The 21057-nt window shown below is 54.2% G+C and overlaps 1 protein-coding gene across 1 annotated transcript; it reads right to left on the bottom strand.

Annotated features, from left to right (window-relative positions):
• Positions 1–1828: 1828 nt before the first annotated feature.
• LOC124084143 (zinc finger protein ZFP2-like) lies at positions 1829–16080 on the bottom strand. Its single transcript, XM_046431121.2, has 5 exons — positions 16026–16080; positions 11359–11450; positions 6609–6735; positions 6079–6216; positions 1829–4465 (listed from the first exon to the last, which is right to left on the bottom strand). The coding sequence occupies exons 1-5, from the start codon at positions 16078–16080 to the stop codon at positions 2490–2492; spliced, it is 2388 nt and encodes a 795-aa protein (XP_046287077.1). The 3' UTR covers positions 1829–2489.
• Between the last annotated feature and the right edge of the window lie 4977 nt (positions 16081–21057).

The raw sequence follows: 21057 nt of genomic DNA, 5'->3' as shown, positions 1-21057 counted from the left end.
ACTCCACCTCCTCTCGAAGTTACAAAAGTGATACATACTCATTGCAATGGCTCAAGGACAACAAAGGGCAAATAGGACCCCCTGCCTCCCAAGGTCTCTGCAGCCTCTCGTGGATACTCTTGAGGATTCATTCTGGGAGAAAGAAACTCTTTCCTCTTAAGTCGAGAACTGAGGCAGCTTGCGGCTCTAGAGAAGGTTTCCGTCAAAAGAAGGTCTGAAGAAGACTTGCAGAAATGGGAGATGGAAGGAGTCTTGTCTGCATGGTTCTCAGGTCTCAGGTCTGCCAAAGGTCCTCCAAGCAAGGCACCTGCCCCCAGGTGCACATGTCCATGATTTCCTTTAGTTGCGTTGGTTTCACTTCAGCTACTGTGAATTGGGTTAATATTATTTGCAACCGAGAGGATCCTGGAAAATGTACACAGAGCCAGAAATGGCTCTCACCGAAGTCCTTGGGGGTCCTCCACATTGCCTCTCCACACACCCTCTGAGGGTCAAGAAGGGGTGGAAGGCAACTGTTCTGGAGAAGGCTATTACCGCTGGACTCTGGCTGCCCACTCCACAGGCTGCTCTGGAACAGGTGCAAAGCCACAGGCTCCGCATCCCAGGACTTTCCACTGTCCCCCAGCAAGCCACTCTGAGGGCCTGAAAAAGGAAGAAGTGGCAGAGCTCGAAGCCATCCCATGCTGCCTGGCCACCACGGTGGCTTTTCCTGCTGTGGTAGCACCCCACAGTGGCTAATGAAATTGACCTAGAAGGTTGCCACTGACATCATTAGGTGAGAAGGACCAGTGCTGCACTTAAAAAGTGGTGTCATGACCCTTGTCATCAAAGGTGTCCCACAGCCACAGTCACGCAGAACAAAGTGGTCTTCATGACACATCATCAAAGGTGCACACACGCACGGCCACAGGCACACAGAGACTCATCTAGGAGGCGGGCAGTGGGTATGTGCCCAGTGCCTTCTACACTGATGGTCACCAGCATGAGACTCCAGCCTCTGCTGCACAGTCAACCACATCCTCCCTGTTTCACTTCAGACCTTCAGGAGGTGGTCAGCTAAGACTTTCTATCGAGGAGCAAAGAGTACATATATCCTGCTATGTGGGCCATCTGGTCTCTGTCCCAGCAGCTGGATGCTGCCTTCCCGAGCAGGGAAGAAACTGCACACAATTTGCTGATGAGCGTGTGGCGGTGCACGGGACACCTGCCCGTGTGGGCTGCACCCACCCAGTCCACCCTCAGATGTATTCCCTGTGTCAGGTCCCGCCAGCCCAGATCCAAGCTGCTTTCTGCCCTGGGAGGCATCTACACAGGAATGCAAACACATATACCTCCCCCCACCCCCCGTGGTGCTGGAGATCAAACACAGGGCCTTGCACATGCTAGACGAGTGCTCTACCACTGAGCTACATCCCAGCTCACTTTTTTTTTTTAAAAGGCATACTTAGTAAAAATTCAAACTGTGTCAATTTGAAAGAGTACAATATAAAAGTAGCAAAAACTTTGGTTTATGTACAAAATTGGAATAATTTTTTTTAAAAGCAAAAGCTCTCAAAAGCTTTGGTTTCCTCTCTTAAACACCGGGGACCATAATAGTTCCTGTTTCATAGGATGCAGGTAGGAATTGGCTATGACAATTGAGATAAAGAGCTCAGCACTGTGCTGGACAGAATGGGCCCCCCAAAGGCTGGCCTTTATGATCAACACTGTCAACCATCTGCTGACCATTCTTTCCTGGCCACAGGGAGGTGTCCCATGGGTGGAGAACCAGCCAGCTCAAGATCTGAATAGTGCCCAGAGCTTCATGGGCCCCAGACACTCTCCTAAAGCCATTTATAAAACCCTACATTTGACTATAAGGAAAACACAAATTAAGTGTCACCCATTTTCTTACTTCCGCGGGAGCATCCCATGTGAGATTTCTGACAACTGAGATCTTGATCAGTGCTGAGGAGAACCTCCCACGATGCTGAGGATGTTGTTCATCTCCAAGGTCCATGCAGTAGCCACTGACCACTGACACTGATGGGTGGTTAGTGCACTGAAGAGATTGCATTTAGAATTTATTCCATGTTGATTCCTCTAAATGTAGGTGTGTACATTAGTGGTTATTGTGTTGGACAGCACAGGAACCTACCAGAATGCCCTCTCACACTCAGTTACTCACAGGGCTTTTGCTTGAGATGGGCAGGGTGTTCTTTATCGTTGGAAGGTGAGGAAGCCTGTCTGTCATGTTGTAGGATTATTTTTCTGTATACTCGGCCTCTATCCACAGGTTCCAGTTGCCAGTAGCACCTCCCAGTAGGGACAATCAGAAATATCTCCTGATACCGCACAAATGTTGTGGGAAGAGGAACCGTCCGTGGGGAACCACTGAAGTAAAGTCAGATGGAAACCAGGCAGTGTCCACTAGAACAGTCTCCCTGGTCTGACCTTGCTGGTGGCTCTGGGGTAGTTCTGGACAAGGGCTCTTTCTGGGCCAGGAGGCCTTACTTTCCCTTCCTAGCATGCATTTTCAGGTGGAGCGTCAAGGTGGCCAGGTGCCTGAAGGACCTCCCACACTGTGCGCAGGGGTCCGGCCTGTCTGCGGCGTGGATTCTGCGGTGGTTATTCAGGGTGGTCCTATCAGTGAAGCCTTTCCCACACTCGGTGCACACGAACGGCTTCTGCCCCGCGTGCAGCCGCTGGTGCCGTATGATGCTCGACTTACACCGGAAGGCCTTTCCACAGCCCTGGCACCGGTGCAAGGAGTCCTCCCCGTGGCTTTTCTGGTGCTTGAGGAGGGCTGCCTTGCTGGGGAAGGCTTTCCCACACTCGGGACAGTCCTCGCGGGCTCCCGGCACGTGGATCTGCTTGTGCTCTGTCAGGTGAGCACGGTTCCGGAAGTGCTTTCCACACTCTTCACACTTGTGCGGCTTCTCCGCTTGGTGGAGCCGGCGGTGCTCCACGAGGTGTGAGTTGACCCTGAAGGTCTTCCCACACTCGCGGCAGCAGTAGGGCTTCTCTCCCGTGTGGATCCTCTTGTGCTCGGTCAGGGACGAGCTGCGGCCAAAGCACTTCTTACACTCCTCGCACTTGTAGGGCTTCTCCCCGGTGTGGATCCTGCGGTGGCGAGTGAGCTTCGTGCTCTGCTTGAAGGTCTTCCCACACTCATTGCACTTGAAGGGCGTCTCCCCGGTGTGGATCCTGAAGTGGCTGCTGAGGGTGGAGCTGCTGTTGAAGGCCTTGCCGCACTCCTTACACTTGTAGGGCCTCTCCCCCGTGTGGATGCGGCGGTGGGTGAAAAAGTACCAGCTGTGTCTGAAGGACTTCCCACACACGTCACACTTATGTGGTTTCTCTCCCGTGTGGATTCGCTCATGCTCCACCAGGTGGAGGGTCTGGTTGAAGGTTTTTCCACATTCCTTACATTTAAAGTGATTCTTACCCTTTCGGGGGCTCTGAGGCTTTTTCTTGGAGCCCGTGGCACTCTGTGTTTTCTTACCAGTGCCTTTTTCCGGGGTCTTCTTTCCTTGACGGGTTTTCTTTGGTGCTGAGGTTCCTGGTTTTTGACTGGAAGGTTCCTTCGGGGCCCCGGGTTCATGCTCTTTCTCAGCAGGGGACACGTTCTCTGGTGCCGTGGTTGATGGCTTTTGATTCGAAGGTTCCTTTGGGGCCACGGGCTCATGCTCTTTCTCAGCAGCGGAGACATTCTCTGGTGCTGAGGTTGATGGCTTTTGACTCGAAGGTTCCTTCGGGGTCCCAGGCTCATGCTCTTTCTCAGCAGCGGAGACGCTCTCTGGTGCTGAGGTTCCTGGTTTTTGACTCGAAGGTTCCTTCGGGGCCACGGGCTCATGCTCCTTCTCAGCAGCGGAGACGTTCTCTGGTGCCATGGTTGATGGCTTTTGACTCGAAGGTTCCTTCGGGGCCCCGGGTTCATGCTCTTTCTCAGCAGGGGACACGTTCTCTGGTGCCGTGGTTGATGGCTTTTGACTGGAAGGTTCCTTCGGGGCCACAGGCTCATGCTCCTTCTCAGCAGCGGAGACGTTCTCTGGTGCTGAGGTTGATGGCTTTTGATTCGAAGGTTCCTTCGGGGCCCCGGGTTCATGCTCTTTCTCAGCAGGGGACACGTTCTCTGGTGCTGAGGTTCCTGGTTTTTGACTCGAAGGTTCCTTTGGGGCCACGGGCTCATGCTCCTTCTCAGCAGCAGAGACTTTCTTGCCTGCTCTTGTGTCTGGGCTGGGGCCAGCTTTCTGGTTACTTGGAGATGGCCTGTCCTCGCTTTCTGAGGCCCTTTCCGGGGCCCTTTTGGGAGCCCTTTCAGAGGCCTCTTCAGAGGCCCTTTTCAAGGCCCTTTTTGAGGCCCTTTCTGCCCTAGCACTCTGGGCGATAGCCCTTTGGATGGTTTTCTCTGCCTTCTCCTGTAGCAGAGTCTTTGAACTGTCTGGCTTCGGTTTTGTCTTTGATTTACGCCGTGTCTTCTTGCCTGAAAGAGATTCAGGATGCAAACATCCGTTTTATGTTGCTGTTTTGATTTTAAAGTGCTTTATTGGAGCATGTAACACATATACAAAGTTCATACACAGATAAAAAGTGCTCCATTTGATTAGTGCTCAAGAGTGAGCACACTCCTGTTCACAGCGCCAAGGTGAGGCTCACAGCAGCCCAGCAGCCCTCCCACCGCTCCCCTCACACTAACCACACGTGTCTGCACTGCCTGTTCTCACATACCTTGTGAAGATAACCGTGGTATGTACCTTTAGCGTCTGTATTTCTGCACTCCATGTTTCCTTTGTGACATTCATCAGTACTGTCTCCTGTCAGTGTAAACCATGCACTTGCACTGCTTACAGTATTTCATTGTGTAATATGCTGAAACATGCTTGGGTAGACCCCACTTTGGGGTCATTCTGAACAGAGCTGATGTGAACACCACAGCACACCTCCTGGTGAACACAGTTGCATGTCTGCTGGGGTCTACCCAGGAAGAGTGGTCAGGGGCTGAGAAGGTTTGTGTGTGCTGCTTAATGGTCTTCCCCCTGCTCCGCCCACGTGGACTGCCACCAGCGGCCTAGGGCATCCTGCGCTCTGTGCTGTTACTGAGTGAATGCCTATGTCTTGCCAAAATGCACATTTTGAGATCCCCATCTCTAAAGTGAAGGTACCAGGCCCTGAGCCCCTATGAGATAATTTAGGTCATTAGGATGGACCCCTTGTGAATGGTGTTTTTGCTCTGACAAGAAGCCAGAGACCTCTCTGGCTCCATCCACCATGTGAGGACACCTCAAGAGGCTGGCAGCCTGCCCCCTGAGGGAGGCTCTCTCATGCTGGCACCCTCGACCTGGACATACAGGCTTCAGAAGTAGGAGAAATGGATTGACCTTGCTTACAAGTTGCCCAGGCTTGCTTGGTTCTAACAGACAACAAAGCCCAACATCACATTCTTGTCAATACTCATACTTCTCCTTTAAGTCATCATGAGGGGATGTATCACTGGAAGCTGGTTTAGAAAGTTCAAGACTTACTGGGTAGCTGATAAATAACCAGGACTTGGAACTAGGGAAGCAGAAGCAGGAGTGTGAAAGAGGATCACTATTTGATGAGCATCACTTATTGTTATTTGTGAGTCTTATCCCTAAGACTCACAAATAACAATAAGTGATGCTCATTAAATAGTGATTATATTAACATTATTATATTTTAAATAATTATATTTTAGAATATAATTGTGCTACATAATACATTAAATAATCATGTTGTGTGTTATATACGACTTTTGGTTTTATCTGCTTCACATCTGGGACAATGGAACAAACGAGTTAGTGAAAAAAATCTACACACCCTGAGGTCAGACCATGGTGGGTAATAATAGTGCTGTGCTTTTCTAAGTCCACAGAGGGTTGGGAACCGGTGACATTTGAAAAGACGAAGGTCACGTACAAACCCACCAACAGAAAATGCCACCGACCTCTTTTCAAGGTTCTGGTTGAAGCAGTAACGGAGACCCAACGGAGGAGAGCTCTCGCGGGAGCAGAGAGCCCGCCAAAGGCCAGTCGGGCCGGCCGCGGGGCCACCCAGTCCCCCTGTCCCCCGGCTCACCTGCCGAGGCCGCGCTGGCAGCGCCTCCCTCGTCCTCCTCCCGCGGGGGGCCTCCGGGGGCCGGTCTGTCCTCCAGGGACGGATCGATGCCCTGCTCCAGCCTGGTGATCAATGTCGGCTTGAAGAAATGACACCCCACTACACACAAGAAAGAAGGTTCAGGCTTCCCAGAAGGCCTCGCCCACGCCAGTGCTGGCCAGAAGGCCCACGCGGGCAGAGGGGGCTCCCCGCGCCCCCACCCAGCGCTGGGACCTCGGCGGGATCCCTCGAGCGCGGGCTCCGGGGCAGAGCCGCGGGAGACGTCCGCCCACTCGGATTGGCTCCGCTGCGGTCACGTGACTCCAGCCGGCTCCAATCACAGAGAAGCCAACACTCGCCCTCCCTGCAGCCCGCGCGTTAGACGCGAGCACCCGGCTGGCCGCAGCTCAGTGCCACCACGAGCTGGGCCGGGAAAGGAGGAAGCCAGAGCCATGCCCGGGCCTTCTGTAAAGCTCAGAGCCCTTGAGAGGGCGCGGGGAGGCCGTCCTTACCCAGGGAGGCCAAATTGCTGTAGTTCTCCAGCATCACATCCTTGTACAGGGCCTTCTGCGCAGGCTTCAGCAGCTTCCACTCACTCTGGGTGAAGTACAGGGCTATATCCTTGAAGACCACTGGTTCCTGTAACACCAAAGCCCTGCGGCTCTTCACCCAGGGACTGGTCCCTCCCCTGGCCTCAGAGAGCATGTGCAAAGGTGTGCCAAATCCTGCATGGCCGTAGGCAGTGAGCAGGCTCCTGTTCCTCACCCTAACCCCGTCCATGGCACTCGCTTTGGCCAGTGGGATGTTGGTAAAGGGTGATATATGCAGAAACTTGAAAAAAACTTTGGTAACTGGCAATACTCTTACTGCCCCTCTACTGCTACCAGGAGAAAGAACATGCCCAGGTCAGCCTGTTGGAGCTGGCCAGATGTGTAGAGCCACACTAAGTCCCCCAGGCCCTTGGAGAGCCAGCTTAGACCAGCTGACACCCAGAGTGCACAGCCTGCTCCTAGGAAGGAGCCTCCTAAACAACCCCTTCTGGTAGGTATTCCTGAATTTCTGTTCTTTGTTGTGCAGCACTGCCATGTCAAGAGACAACTGCTGCGGTATGTTCCCAGTGTTCTTGTGGGGTTGGGAGGTGAGTGCATGCATGCTATGGAACATCAATGCCTGGAAGACTCCTGCCTGTCATCATTTGGCCATCTGGAAAACTCCCAGTTTCCCCATCGGTGATGTAGATACCAAGGATGGTTAGGAGCAGACTCAGGAGCCAGACTTCCTGGGTTTCACTCCTGGTTTGGCCACTTAATTAGCTGTGTGACCTTCGGCAAGTGATGCAAGCTCTCTGTGCTTCCACAGGGATAACAACAGTACCTCTCCTCCTGGGTTACTGTGAGGATTGAGTGGATAAGCACGGGTATCATGGTCAGTGCTTGCTATTATTCTAAGTATTGTTTAAATGTGGGTGATCCTAGGCAGTGGGAGATTGATGCAGACTTGGAGATCAGTTTACTCATGTATTCACCATTGCCAGGTGCTGGGGATAAGTTAACCTAACAGACTAGAGCTGTGGTGGACACAACATGCCTACGATTTTGCTCTAAAAATAAAAGTTATAGGTGAATGCATGGCTGCCCAAAGACTACGTTTCCCAGCATCCCACAGGGTCTTGTGACTACATTCTAGCCAATGGGTGTAAGCAGAAGTGACAGATCCATCTTTGCCTTTAGAAGGACCAAAGCTGTCCTTGCTTTCCCATATCCCCACTTACTTGGGGCAGAATGTGAACTGACACGGGGTGAGCCCCCTCGACCTCCTAGGGAGAGAAACAGGATCAAAGGAGCACGGTGGTGAGCCCCATGCAGTGGTCACTGCCCCCCCCCCACCCTGGATGTTCACACAGGGACCATCCCTGAGTGGAGAGCAACTCATTCTACCCATGTAGCTCCTGAATTCAGAAGACGGCAGCCAAACCTGTGTCCTTCCTGGGCTCACGGTTCAGGGCAGGGAGCAGAGAGATGGGCAGAGCCCAGGGACACCTGGATGCAGTGTGGCTGGTGCTGGAGGAGCGGTGCATGCCCACGAGCACAGAGGACACCTGTGCACGCGTTTTGGGGAACTCTGAAAAGGCTTGAAAGAGAAGATGACAGCCGAGCTGAGTCTCCAGGGACAGAGGCGTCCGCGAGGCAGAGCAGAGCAGTGGGCCCTGAAGGAGGTGAAGGGTGGAGCAGGCAGAGAGCTCAAGACAGGAGGAGGCTGGAGAGGCAGGGAGGTCAGCGCCGCGGGGCAGCGGGCCACATCCTGCTGGGACCCCTGGACAGGCGGCTTCCTGTGCCTTGTTTCCACATCTGCAGGATGGGAAGAAGAGCTAACAGTACTGCCTCTGGGGGATTAGACAGTAAGGGAAGAGCCCCAACAACATTTGTCCCTTGATAAGTTCCGGACACTCGCTAGCTGCCAGTTAACGCTGTCGCCTTAGCTGAGCTGTTGAAACTATCCGTTGTTGTAAAAATATGCCCACTTCTTTTCCAAGATAAAGCGTCTGCCTCAGTGCCACCACTTGGTAAACGGTAGGCAGGTCTATTGGTTTCTGTCTGTACTCTCCTCAGGGGTTATTGTGACACGCATGCTCACGAGTCCTCAGCTACTTTTGTTATTTCTCCACTTGCAAGAACAAACAGAGACAGGAACACTTCCACAACTCGCTACACTCATTGTGATCAGAAATGGGGCTCAAAGAGGATCAATTTTCCAAAACTGGAAAATTTCCCATCATTTACCTGCAAACACTTACATGATAGGCATATTCTAAGAACTGCACAATCCATTCTCTATCCTGTAATAACTCTGTGATGGGCTACTGTGACCAGCCCATTGACAGATGAGGGAGCTGAGAGGCACAGAGGAGTTCAGGAAATAACCCAAGACCACACAGTGGATAGTGGCCAAGGTGAGAGTCTAGGCTCATGGTTTCGCTGGGCTGGGTCCTAACTGGGGGGGGCATCAGTGGATGGGAGACTTGGGTCTCTACTCTGTGCCTCTCCCTCTGCAGAACCATCCTTCGCTAGCCCTGGGTTCCTCAGCCATGGCTCCATGGCCACTGGGGCCAGTTCATTCTGACTGAGCACTGTGGGTGCACCCCTGGCCTCCACCCATTAGATGCCAGTAGCATGTCCCCTCAAGTGTGGCAACCGAAACAGGTCCACACGTTGCCAAAAGGCCCTGGAGGGAAGGTGCTTCCAGGCGAGAGCCACAGCCTTCCTCCATGCTTCCCTTTCTTGGTTTGTGGGACAGGCAAAGACACCCACCCCCTTCCACTTCAGGGACATGCACATGGCCCAGGGTGGGCCCATGAGGGTCCGGCATCCCCCGTTATTGCTTGGTTAAATGGTGGGCATGTGATTCACAATGGGCCAATCAGAATATTTCCTACCCCTAGGTTATGGCTTGATCTAAAGGTGCCTCTTCACTGATTGCCTATTAGTTGTAATGAGGAAAACGGGAAAGTATTCAGTGGAGAAAATAGAAAACTATCTTGACCAGGATCAAAATGAGCAGCCACCATCGATGACTGACAGGCCACATGCAGACCCGGATGTGAGGCTCTAAGCAGGCACAGCATTACCTGTGCCTGCCTGTATTCTGGGCACAAATGCATAAGATCAATCTAGTTCAAAGAAAAATGCACCCCCAGACCCAAATGCAGCAGTGACTCTATAGTCTTCAAAAATATCAGTGTCATCAGAGGCAAAAAATGGCCAACAAGGTTTTCTAGACTAAAGGAGATTTCTTCATGACCACTAATTGCAACACTGCCACAGAAATAATCCTGCAGTGGAGAAGAGAGGATGCAAAAGTGGATGGCATTTAGCACATTTTCAAGACAGGGATGTTGAGAGCAGTTTTGATTAAAAGCATTGTACCAATGTTAAACGTATGAAGGTTATAACAGTACTGGGGTTATGTAGGAGAAGACTCTTAGGAGACACAGAAGTGTTTGGGGCAGGTGCTGTGTGCACTCTGTGCTCAATGGTTCTGAAGGTAATATGCGTATCATGATAGAGAGTGCAGAGGACGAAGCCAATAGGAGAAACATTAACAGATGGTGAAACCAGGTGCGCTTACTAGTGTTGCACTTTTCTTGTGAGTTTTAAATTATTTCCATAATATGCACATATATTTTCTCTGTGTTTGTGTGGGAGGAGTGTTGCTGGCACTAACAGGAAAGTCATTTCTGTCCTTTGGGATGCTTCTGAAGGTAGTGCTGGTGTGACAAGAGAGGCTGCCTCTCTGGATCTCCTTTCCAGCCTCTCATTCACCATAAGGGCCATCAGTGTAGCATTTCCACCTGTTTGGCAATCCTGGAGTCCCTCACAAGTCCCAGAGCCAATTCTCCTTGGCCAAGACTGAGTCACATGCCTGGCGCTCAGCCAGTCACGGTGGTCCTGGGCATAGTATGCTCTGATTGGCTAGAGGAATGCCAGGAGAAGGGACAGGATCTGCTTCACCCAAAATGGGTGGCAGACAGGAGTCTACAAGGAAAGATCAAGGGTGTAGGGGCTGGGGATGTGGCTCAAGTGGTAGCGCACTCGCCTGGCGTGCGCGGGGCGCTGGGGGTGCTGGGTTCGATCCTCAGCACCACATAAAAAAATGGAGTAAAGATGTTGTGTCCACCGAAAACTAAAAATAAATATTAAAAATTTTTTTTTAAAAAAAAGAGTGTAGAAAGGAGGGGGCAGCTGCCGGCCTCCACCCGCTGATCCTCTTTCCCTCCCTGCATTCACACTGCTGCCCCGTGCACTCCGCCCACTCTGCAGCCCGGCCGTTCCCAGGCCAGGGCTCTGTCAGTGAACAACAGATGACATTCCTGTCCTCCCCAGAGTAGTGGGGCAGCAGCGGATGGACACATAACAGCACACTGTCAGGTGGCAACCTTCCTCTGAAGAACTGAAGCATGATAAGGGGTAGAGAGCGATGGACTAAGTGACCGATTTGTTCTGCAGTGATGGGAATGTACCCAGGGTGTCACCCAAACTGGACTAGGGCTCCACCACGGAGCTATGTCCCCCGCCTGATAGGTAGCATTTGACCAGAGACAGGAATTAGGAAACCGGAGGCAGGGAAGAGAGGAAAACCACCCTCCTCTGGGTGCAGTGCCCACCAAGCTAGAGCAGGGTCTCAGCTGGGCAGAGACGGCAAGAAACATATCTGCCCTCTCCAAATAGAGCTGGCCTCTGGCCGTTGAGGAAACAATCAGCTCACCTTGCTCCAGGCTGGTAGAGATGTGGCCAGCAGTCTTCCCTTCCTTTTGGAAAGCTTGCTTGAGGTAGGACTCGGACTCTTCGGAGGCAGGGCTGGAGGAGGAGGGGGAGAGTCATGAGGCCAGCCTGGCATCTGAGGGCTGGAAAACTCACCCATAAAACCTTAGCAATGAGAGCAGTGACAGGAGCCAAGGCGGATGGACCAGGTTCTGTGCTTGGGTGCATACCTTTCATAGCAACTCTAGCAAAAGAAACCAAAAACAAGGCCCCTAATGGTATGCATGCTAAACTGCCACACGTATGAAAAAAAATTGTTCATAAATATGTGATAACAGACACACATGTGTAGTTGTTTGTGTGTGCCCAGAGCTTCCTGCAGGAACTGGACGGTACTGCCTCTGGGGAGTGAGGAAGCAGAGGCCGGGTTACTCTTGACCTTGACGGTGAAGTCAACACATGTGCAATCTTTTCCCTCCTCATCACAACATTTGACTCTGCAAGGCAGACGGGAAGGAGGAAATGCCCAGGAAACCCCATGCCCCTGACTGCACCACTAAGATTCTGCCGTTCACGTGGTCAGGTCTCCTCTGCCCTCTGTCAATCCATCTTAGAGTCTAGTGCAGTCCATAGCAGGTCACAGGCTGCAGTTCATTTCCTCCTAAGCATTTTTAGAGGCGTGTCCTTAGGGAGAGTTCATGATTCATTCGCCTGAGTTTAGGTAAGATTTACATACAGGGAAGCGGACACCTCTCAGGGGCATCATTCCAAGGAGTTGAGACACACAGAGACCTGTGCAACCAGATGCCCACTGAGATAGAGACCTCTACACATCTGTTTACACTTTCCAATCAAAACATGAGATTGAAAATGTTAAAAGAAAATTTAGTTCCCAGATTAAATCATACACATTGTTCTTAGCACAGGGTTTCCAGAGCAGAAATCAAACTGGGTTAGTTTGGCCTTGATCTTGGCCCTCAGGACCACAAAGCTAGAAATACCCCGCCTCCCTGAGTTGGATCGGGGAGGAGTTCACCCTCCCCACCTCCAAGACTCTTCCCACCTCCTGGAATCTCCTCACCTCCCACAATCTCCTCACCTCCTGGAATCTCACTTCCCTGTGCCTCCTCACTCCCCTGAGTTTCTCCATCTCCCATTCTAGAGTGGGGACAGCATGTGCAAAGGCTTGAGTCGGGTGATTTAAGGCCAAGAAAGGCTCCAGGGCCTGGATCCTGTGAGCCTGAGGGAGATGTGGGTGATGGAGTCAGAGGGCGACTGGGGAAAGGCACCCGGGCCACCGGGGTGGCATAATGGGTCAGTTATGAAGATCTCTGTGTTTTATGGCACCTCTGCCTGGGAGGGGCAGGTGGAGGGGCAGCCACCCAGGAGCATCCTTTCTGGCCCAGAGGAAGTGACAATCTTCCGAACATCTTCGCGAAATCAGTCTCAGGTTCTGTAGCACGGCAACATGCCACGTGACCCTCCTTTGGCTAAGCGACCAATGATGGGTCACCATCCTGGGGATCATCCCAGAGAGATGAAAGTGTCCACACGGCAGCCTAGAGATGCGCACCTTCACCCCCAGCAGGGAGAACCTGAGCCCACTCCAGCAGCCTCGAAAGGAAGCCCACTGGGGTCCACTGGCCGTGGGGAACGCTTCCTGGGAACCAGGTGTGTGGACTAAGCTTCCGTGGAGGTCCAACAGACCCAACCAAACAGAACCGAGGCACTCACGCCGGATGTGTTGAAATCAAGCCCAACTTCCAAACAAGCCGCTTTCCCCACACCAGGACATTAGCAGCAGCTCACCAGAGGGGCCCCTTACCCAACCAGATTGACAAGGAAATCTCTCTGCTTTCCCGAAAGTAAAGCAGCTTTGAAAAGAACAAAGTGGTTTACTTTGTTCCCTTTCTGCTTCTTCACCTTTTCAGCCTGTAAAGTGGTTTTCCACTGCTCCCTTCATCAGAGAACCTGAGTCTTTACATGAGATGCTACCCAATTCTAATTGGCCAATAAGAGCCACTGAAATCTGTTGGAAAAAAAATTTGTTTTTTTCTGGTACTAGGGATTGACCCCAGGGGTGCTTTACCACTGAGTCACCTCCTAGTCCTTTTCATTTTTTATTTTGGGACAGGTCTCATTAAGTTGCTGAGGCTGGCCTCGACCTTGATCCTCCTGCCTCTGCCTCCTGAATAGCTGAGATTACAGGAGTGTGCCACCATGTCAGACTTGCAGTTTTGTTTTGAACACTACTAGCCAGCAATAAAGAGGAATGAATGAAGTGTTTATGTGCAACAGAGCTAAGACAGGTCTCAAGCACACTGTGCAGAGCAAAAAAAAAAAAAAAGTAAGACCTCAAAAGGTCGCAGACTGAAAAGCTCCCATTGAACATTCTTTAAATGACGAAATTCAGAGGGAGAACAGAGGAGTAATTGATGGTGGGCAGGGGTGGGTTAGGGTTAGGGTTAGACAGGGAGCTCAGGTGGGCAGGGTGGGTGTGGCTCTGACAGGACAGGAAGTCAGGTGGGTAGGGGTGGGTGTGGCTCTGACAGGGAGTCAGGTGGGCAGAGTGGGCGTGGCTATGACTGGACAGGGAGCTCAGGTGGGTAGGGGTGGGCGTGGCTATGACAGGACAGGGAGTCAGGTGGACAGGAGTGGGCGTGGCTCTGACAGGCAGGGAGTCAGGTGGGCAGGGTGGGCGTGGCTCTACAGGACAGGGAGTCAGGTGGACAGGAGTGGGCGTGGCTCTGACAGGCAGGGAGTCAGGTGGGCAGGGTGGGCGTGGCTCTACAGGACAGGGAGTCAGGTGGACAGGAGTGGGCGTGGCTCTGACAGGCAGGGAGTCAGGTGGGCAGGGTGGGCGTGGCTCTGACAGGACAGGGAGTCAGGTGGACAGGAGTGGGCGTGGCTCTGACAGGCAGGGAGTCAGGTAGGCAGGGTGGGCGTGGCTCTGACAGGACAGGGAGTCAGGTGGGCAGGGTGGGCATGGCTCTGACAGGACAGGGAGTCAGGTGGGCAGAGTGGGCGTGGCTATGACTGGACAGGGAGCTCAGGTGGGTAGGGGTGGGCGTGGCTATGACAGGACAGGGAGTCAGGTGGACAGGAGTGGGCGTGGCTCTGACAGGCAGGGAGTCAGGTAGGCAGGGTGGGCGTGGCTCTGACAGGACAGGGAGTCAGGTGGACAGGAGTGGGCGTGGCTCTGACAGGCAGGGAGTCAGGTAGGCAGGGTGGGCGTGGCTCTGACAGGACAGGGAGTCAGGTGGACAGGAGTGGGCGTGGCTCTGACAGGCAGGGAGTCAGGTGGACAGGAGTGGGCGTGGCTCTGACAGGCAGGGAGTCAGGTAGGCAGGGTGGGCGTGGCTCTGACAGGACAGGGAGTCAGGTGGGCAGGGTGGGCATGGCTCTGACAGGACAGGGAGTCAGGTGGACAGGAGTGGGCGTGGCTCTGACAGGACAGGGAGTCAGGTAGGCAGGGTGGGCGTGGCTCTGACAGGACAGGGAGTCAGGTGGACAGGAGTGGGCGTGGCTCTGACAGGCAGGGAGTCAGGTAGGCAGGGTGGGCGTGGCTCTGACAGGACAGGGAGTCAGGTGGACAGGAGTGGGCGTGGCTCTGACAGGCAGGGAGTCAGGTGGGCAGGGTGGGCGTGGCTCTGACAGGCAGGGAGTCAGGTGGACAGGAGTGGGCGTGGCTCTGACAGGACAGGGAGTCAGGTAGGCAGGGTGGGCGTGGCTCTGACAGGACAGGGAGTCAGGTGGACAGGAGTGGGCGTGGCTCTGACAGGCAGGGAGTCAGGTAGGCAGGGTGGGCGTGGCTCTACAGGACAGGGAGTCAGGTGGACAGGAGTGGGCGTGGCTCTGACAGGCAGGGAGTCAGGTAGGCAGGGTGGGCGTGGCTCTACAGGACAGGGAGTCAGGTGGACAGGAGTGGGCGTGGCTCTGACAGGCAGGGAGTCAGGTAGGCAGGGTGGGCGTGGCTCTGACAGGACAGGGAGTCAGGTGGGCACGGGTCGGGGAGGCTTTGATGGGATAGGGAGAACTTTGTGCTGAAGAAACAGTTCTCTCTGGTAGCGATAACGGTTACATCATGCTGTAAATGTGATAAAACGACAGCGATCTTGCACACACCCTTCTCATACTGACTTCTTGTGTTTGATGTGTTGCCATCAAGTGAGACACAACCATGAGGGAACAGTGGATCAAAGGCACACAGGTGATTGACCTGTCTGGGCTGTTTTTGAACTTTGTATGAATCTGCATCACAGCGAGCTCAGCGGCCCTCTTTGTGGGCCAACCCACCAGCAAGACTCACGGGACTGAGCCCAGGTCACCTCCTGCCTGACCTCTGCACCCCATCTCCTCTAGTTGGCTTCCAGCATCTCCAACCTGCTGCCCTGCAACCCCTGGCCAGACAGCAGGATGTGAGTCTAGCTCAGGCAGGGCCACTAGGCCACAGTGAGGGTCCTGATGACCTCAGACACACCCCAAGACACACCCCAAAGGAAGTACCAGGACTCATCCCTATGACCGGAATGCCTTGGGGTTCCACCTAGGAGAGCCTCTGACCCTTTCCACCCCCAGGGGAAGCCAGAGGGAAGACTGGCTTGGAGGCCAGGCGGGCTCAGCATGCCTTGGAAGCCCTTCCCAGGCCTGCCCACTTCCCCAGGCTCTCACCTCTGTCATCTGAGGTCTCCTTGTCTTTGACGCAGCCACGACGCTGACGTGGCATTTTGTGCAGAGCAGGCAGAGCTCCTGGGAAGAGGGCTGAGGAGCAGGTGGCCTGAGCTGGAACTCTACACTCACTCAGCAGCTGGGGCCCTCAGGCAGAAGATGTCACCTCCCCAAGTCTTCTAGGTGTCAGCAGGGCCTCCCCCTAGAAAATCAACCAGCTGATTTGTGGAGAGCGCTTGGCAGAGACAGGATCATGGACTTCAGGGCCTGGGACTTGGAGAGGGTCTCTTCTCTCTAAGCAAAAGGTGGAAAAAATGTGTGAATGCTGCTGACACCCAGATGAAGTAATTCTTGTCAGACTCAGACAGAATGAGAGCCAGTAAGTTACCGAGAACTCTTCAAGGCCGTGGCCAGCGAAGTACTGAGGTAAGTACTTTCTAGAGGACTTTCTAAAGCCCACAAGAAGTTTCCTCTTGCTGTACACATACCCCATGCATTGCAAGCCTTGCCCAAATGCACAGAATCCCAGAACCAAGTTTATCTTTAACATCCTAAGATGCTCTGGACAGAACACTTGCTCACAATGGCACCTCCTCCAACTCTCACCTCAGGTCTCTGACCAGGGCACTCTGTATCCAAGTAGCTCATGTAAAGTTCTCCCTTTTCTGCTTATAAAAATTCCCCTTGCTTCAACCTTTAATATGTCCACAAGTTACTGTGGCATATGCCTTCCTTCTGCAATGTGCTGCAATTCCCAAACAAATGCCATTATCTTTGGAGACTCTCAGATTGTTATTAAGCTGACAATTATGCATGTAATCTGGCTCTGAAGGGGAAACTCATTTTACTGCACATCAAATCATCCTCTAGTGCCTAGAATATAGCCAGTGCTCAGTGAAGGCAGCTCCCAGTGAGCATTCAAATTCCCGTCTTTCTGACCCTGTTCTACAATGATGATGTTGGTTAGGGTGTGCTCAGTGGTAGAGCTCTTGTCAAGCATTCACAGGACCCTGGGTTAGATTCCTGGAGCCACAAGCAAACAAACAAAACAGACTTAAGAAACTAAAGTGACAGACAACATAGTAGCTCAGAACAAGACAGTGCAGACTTAAGAGGCTCAACTTCAGACCCAGTTCTGTTCCTGCTATGTTTCGAATGTGGTTTGTCCTCCCCAAACTCATGCAGGATATTTTTTTTTGCACAATACCTTTATTTTATTTATTTATTTTTATGTGGTGCTGAGGATCAAACCTAGTGCTTCACATGTGCTAGGCAAGTGCTCTCCCACTGAGCCCCAGCCCCAGCCCTCATGCAGGATTTTGAGCCTCAAAGTCTTAGGGTAATTATATCAAGAGAGTAGAAACTTAAGCTGACCATAGTGTTTAATGATGAGTCCTTTGGGAAGTGATTAGAAGATTAGGTCATTAGGTTGGAGCCCCTAAGATTGAGCCCTTTTCAAGGGGAGGGAGAGAGACCACACAGAGACACACAGGCATTCCAAACATGATCCATGCAGCCAAGGGGGCCTCCCAAGAGGTGCACCATGCTTTTGGGATGTCCCCCTCCCTAACTCTGGGCCAAAATGAGCCTCTTTGCTGTATCATCGACTGTAGGTATTTTACTATGATAAAGGAAAAGGGGCTGATCAGGTTCTTCACGTGGACCTAGGGCAAATGACCCTGCTACATTTGCCTGGGTGCCTCCCACTCTGAAGCGGGGTGTTATATGACTCCGCAGGACCACCATGAGGATGGAAGGGGCAGGCCATGTGGCCCCTGATGCTCTGCTTGGGGGAGGAGCAGTCCTGCAGCAAAGCTGGGTGTTGGAAAGCTCAGATGGGAGTGCTCTGCCACCATCATCACGGGTGGCAAGGTCTGTGTGGAAGGGAAGGGGGATGGTTCCCAGCCTACCACTCACTAGATGAGAGACCTCTGGGATTGAGTTGCCAGATTATGTAAATAAAAATAGAAGGTCCACACTGAAAACAACTTTCAGATTAAAGATGCATAGTTTTCAAGGGTAGGTATATCCCTGTTACTGCCTGGGACACACCTATGCAAAAGAACGATTTTTAAAATGTATTTAATAAGTTACTTTTAAGTAGAGGTATGTCCTATATATGCAATATTTGATAATTACTAAAAAGCAATTTTTGTTTGTCTGAAATTCAAATTAAAGTAGGTGCTCTATACTTTGCTCAGTGATCTGAATACTGGGTTGGTCACTTAACCCTCTATACATACTTTAGCTTTCCACTCCATAGAAATGAGAACAAAAATGACTAAATATGAAGACTGAACGTCTGCATGCCTGTCAAGGAATTCACAGTGCCTACAGCAGAGAAAGGCAGCGGAACGGCTGGCTTCACTTTCATTGTTAGCAGGGCTGAGAGTCAAGGGGTCTCTTCCTCCACTCTGTCCCCAGCTTCCCTGCACCATGTCCCCGTCACTGAGGTCTTCACCTGGGTCTCACATGATTGTCCTCCAACCCACCCCATCTAGTCACCAGAGAAAAGCAAATTGCTGTTGAAGAAAAAGATGTGTAGGTCACACAGCTTCATACTGAGATCAGGGACCCATGGCCAGGGACCCATGGCCAGGTGGTTACAGGTCAAGGGCTAGGCTTGGCACGAAGGCCATGCACTCCCTCACATGAGCCTCCCCAGACTGTGCAATCTCCGACTCGCGGCTGACTTTGACAAACTCACAGGCACTTCCCATTGCCCCACAGGTCCTTTTAAAAAGACATTGAGACCCACTGGCAGACCCTCACACATGTGCAAACACAGCTTCAAACTTAGGGGAGTCCCAGACTGTTGGACACACATTTTCAGATAATGACCGGGCACACCTGGGCACACAGACACATACATCCTGACATACACTCCAGGGAAACTGAGAACCCACTTGCTCAAGCTGGACCTGTCCGTGAGTGCCCAGATCCCTCCACGCACATGCAGGCACAGACATGCACACAGCCCATCTGCAGACGGACATCCTGGAACTTCAAGTCATCCTCCGAACGCAGACCCTTGGACAGCATCCCCTGTCTGCCCCTCAGGGGCGGCTCCCTGCACTGGAGCACAGCCACTGCAGAGCCCCAAGCCCATCCAAGCCCCTCACCCACAGCACTTCCATAGGAGTCCTGCCTAGCCAGAACATTTCCTGAGGACTCCCAGTTCCATGCTCCCCAAAGTATCCTCAGTCTCCCCCCAAATCATCTTCTTGTGCCCCCATCAGGGAAAGGGGATAACTGGCCTCTTTGGTCCCCAACTGATCTGTCCAGCGTCCTGGAAGACTTCCTCCATCCCCCACCAGACTGGCGGTTCCCAGACCCGACCTTCCTGCTCCTAGATCCCTCCTGACCCGGCCAGGCTGCCTGTCCTGGAGGAAGCACCACGTCCTCCTTGGGCCGGTCCCCGTCTCCTCAGTCTCTTCTCTCTCCTGGTGTCCAGGGACATCAGGGGACCGAGTCGTCCTGCGGCTCAGAAACGCCTGTGAGCGGCTAGTCGAGTCGGGGGAGGCCGGGGTCCCTAACACGGCGCGGCAGTGGCTGGCTGCAGCCCTCGCCCGCCGCGGCGTTCAGCAGACACAAGCAGGGCGGCGGTCCGGACACGCCGCCACCCGTTCCCGCCGCGCCCAGCCACGGGGGCCGTCCTCGGGCAGGGGGCTGTCCTTGGGGCCGGGAACTGTCCACGGGGGCTGTCCTTGGGCTGGGGGCTGTCCTTGGGGCTGGGGGCTGTCCTTGTGGCCGGGAGCTGTCCACGGGGGGCCGTCCTCTCGGTCTGGGGGCTGTCCTTGGGTCCGGGAGCTGTCCACAGGGGCCGTCCTAGGGCTGGGGGCTGTCCTGGGGGCCATCCTGAGGCCAGGCCGTCCTCGGCCTGGTGCCTTCCTGAGGGACAGTGGGCTTTCCTCAGGGCTGGGGGCGTAGGGGAGGCTGTCCTCAAGACTGGGGGGCTGTCCACAGGGGCCTTCCTAGGGCCGGGGGCTACCCTGGGGGCCACCCTCAGGTTCAAGGCTGTCCTGGGGGCTGTCATGGGTGGGTCGGGGCTGTTGTGAGGGTGGGAGAGTCTGTCTCTTGGGTCGGGAGCTGGGTGCGAGGTTGTGTTTGGAGGAGTCGAGCTGTCTTGGGGCTGTAGTGGGGCTCGGGTCGCTCCGCGGCGCCGTGCTTTCTTGGGGGCTGACCGCCAACAAGGCCGTGCGTGCGGTCTGGACGTGAGCGACCTCAGCCTAGCCGGCCCGCACGCGCACTCACAGAAGCAACACCGTCGTGCAGGCGTGCAAGCAGACTCGTGCCACGCAGGCCTGCGACGCGGCACACACGCGTGACCGCGCAGACCCGCACACCCTCATGGTCCCACGACGCCCATGCACTCGCGCACTCCGAAGGCACACCACCACTCCAGGCGCACGCCACCAGACACACACCACCAGGCTCACGGCGGGGCGGCCCGCGCGCGCGCACTTGCTCGCGCGCGGCCCGCTCTCCCGCGCACGTCCTGCGAGGCGGTGGCGCGCGTCCGCACCCGGGCCCGTCGGGCCGTCGCCGGGCAAGACGTGCTAGCTGAGTTGCGGGACTCGCTCGCAGCGCACAGGCCGTCCGGCCACACGCGCCGCACAAGGGACGCGGGCAGGCGCGCGGGCCCCGCCCCGCGAGGGCCCCCGCCACCCGGACCCGACCGTGGAGCCCGACGGCCGTGCCAGAAGGCAGGGCGCTCGCCCGTGGAGGACTACAAGTCCCAGAAGGCCGCGCGCCCGCCGGTGGAGGACCACAAGTCCCAGAAGGCCGCGCGCCCGGGCACCGAGGAGAGGCCGCGCGCGGGGGCCGCCGGGAGAGGGAGTCCAGGCGCGGCGCGTTCGCGTCAGGGCTCCCTGTCTGCGGGCGGCAGATGCTTTGGGTAGCTCTTTTCCGAGCGGGCTCTGACGGCACGCCGGGGCACCTGTGTGCCCATCGTCTCAGGGCGGGGTGTAGGTCCCAGCCGCTGCCGTCTCCTACGACACCGAGGGGCGTGGCCGAGCCTAAGGGGCTGCCCGCG

The sequence above is a fragment of the Marmota monax genome, unplaced genomic scaffold (genome assembly GCF_021218885.2).
Source record: "Marmota monax isolate L192 unplaced genomic scaffold, Marmota_monax_Labrador192_F-V1.1 WCK01_AAM20220418_F8-fsc00215, whole genome shotgun sequence".
Classification (NCBI taxonomy): Eukaryota; Metazoa; Chordata; class Mammalia; order Rodentia; family Sciuridae; genus Marmota; species Marmota monax.
The sequence above is the reverse complement of the archived record's forward strand: the minus strand, read 5'-3'. Positions and strand labels throughout refer to the sequence as shown.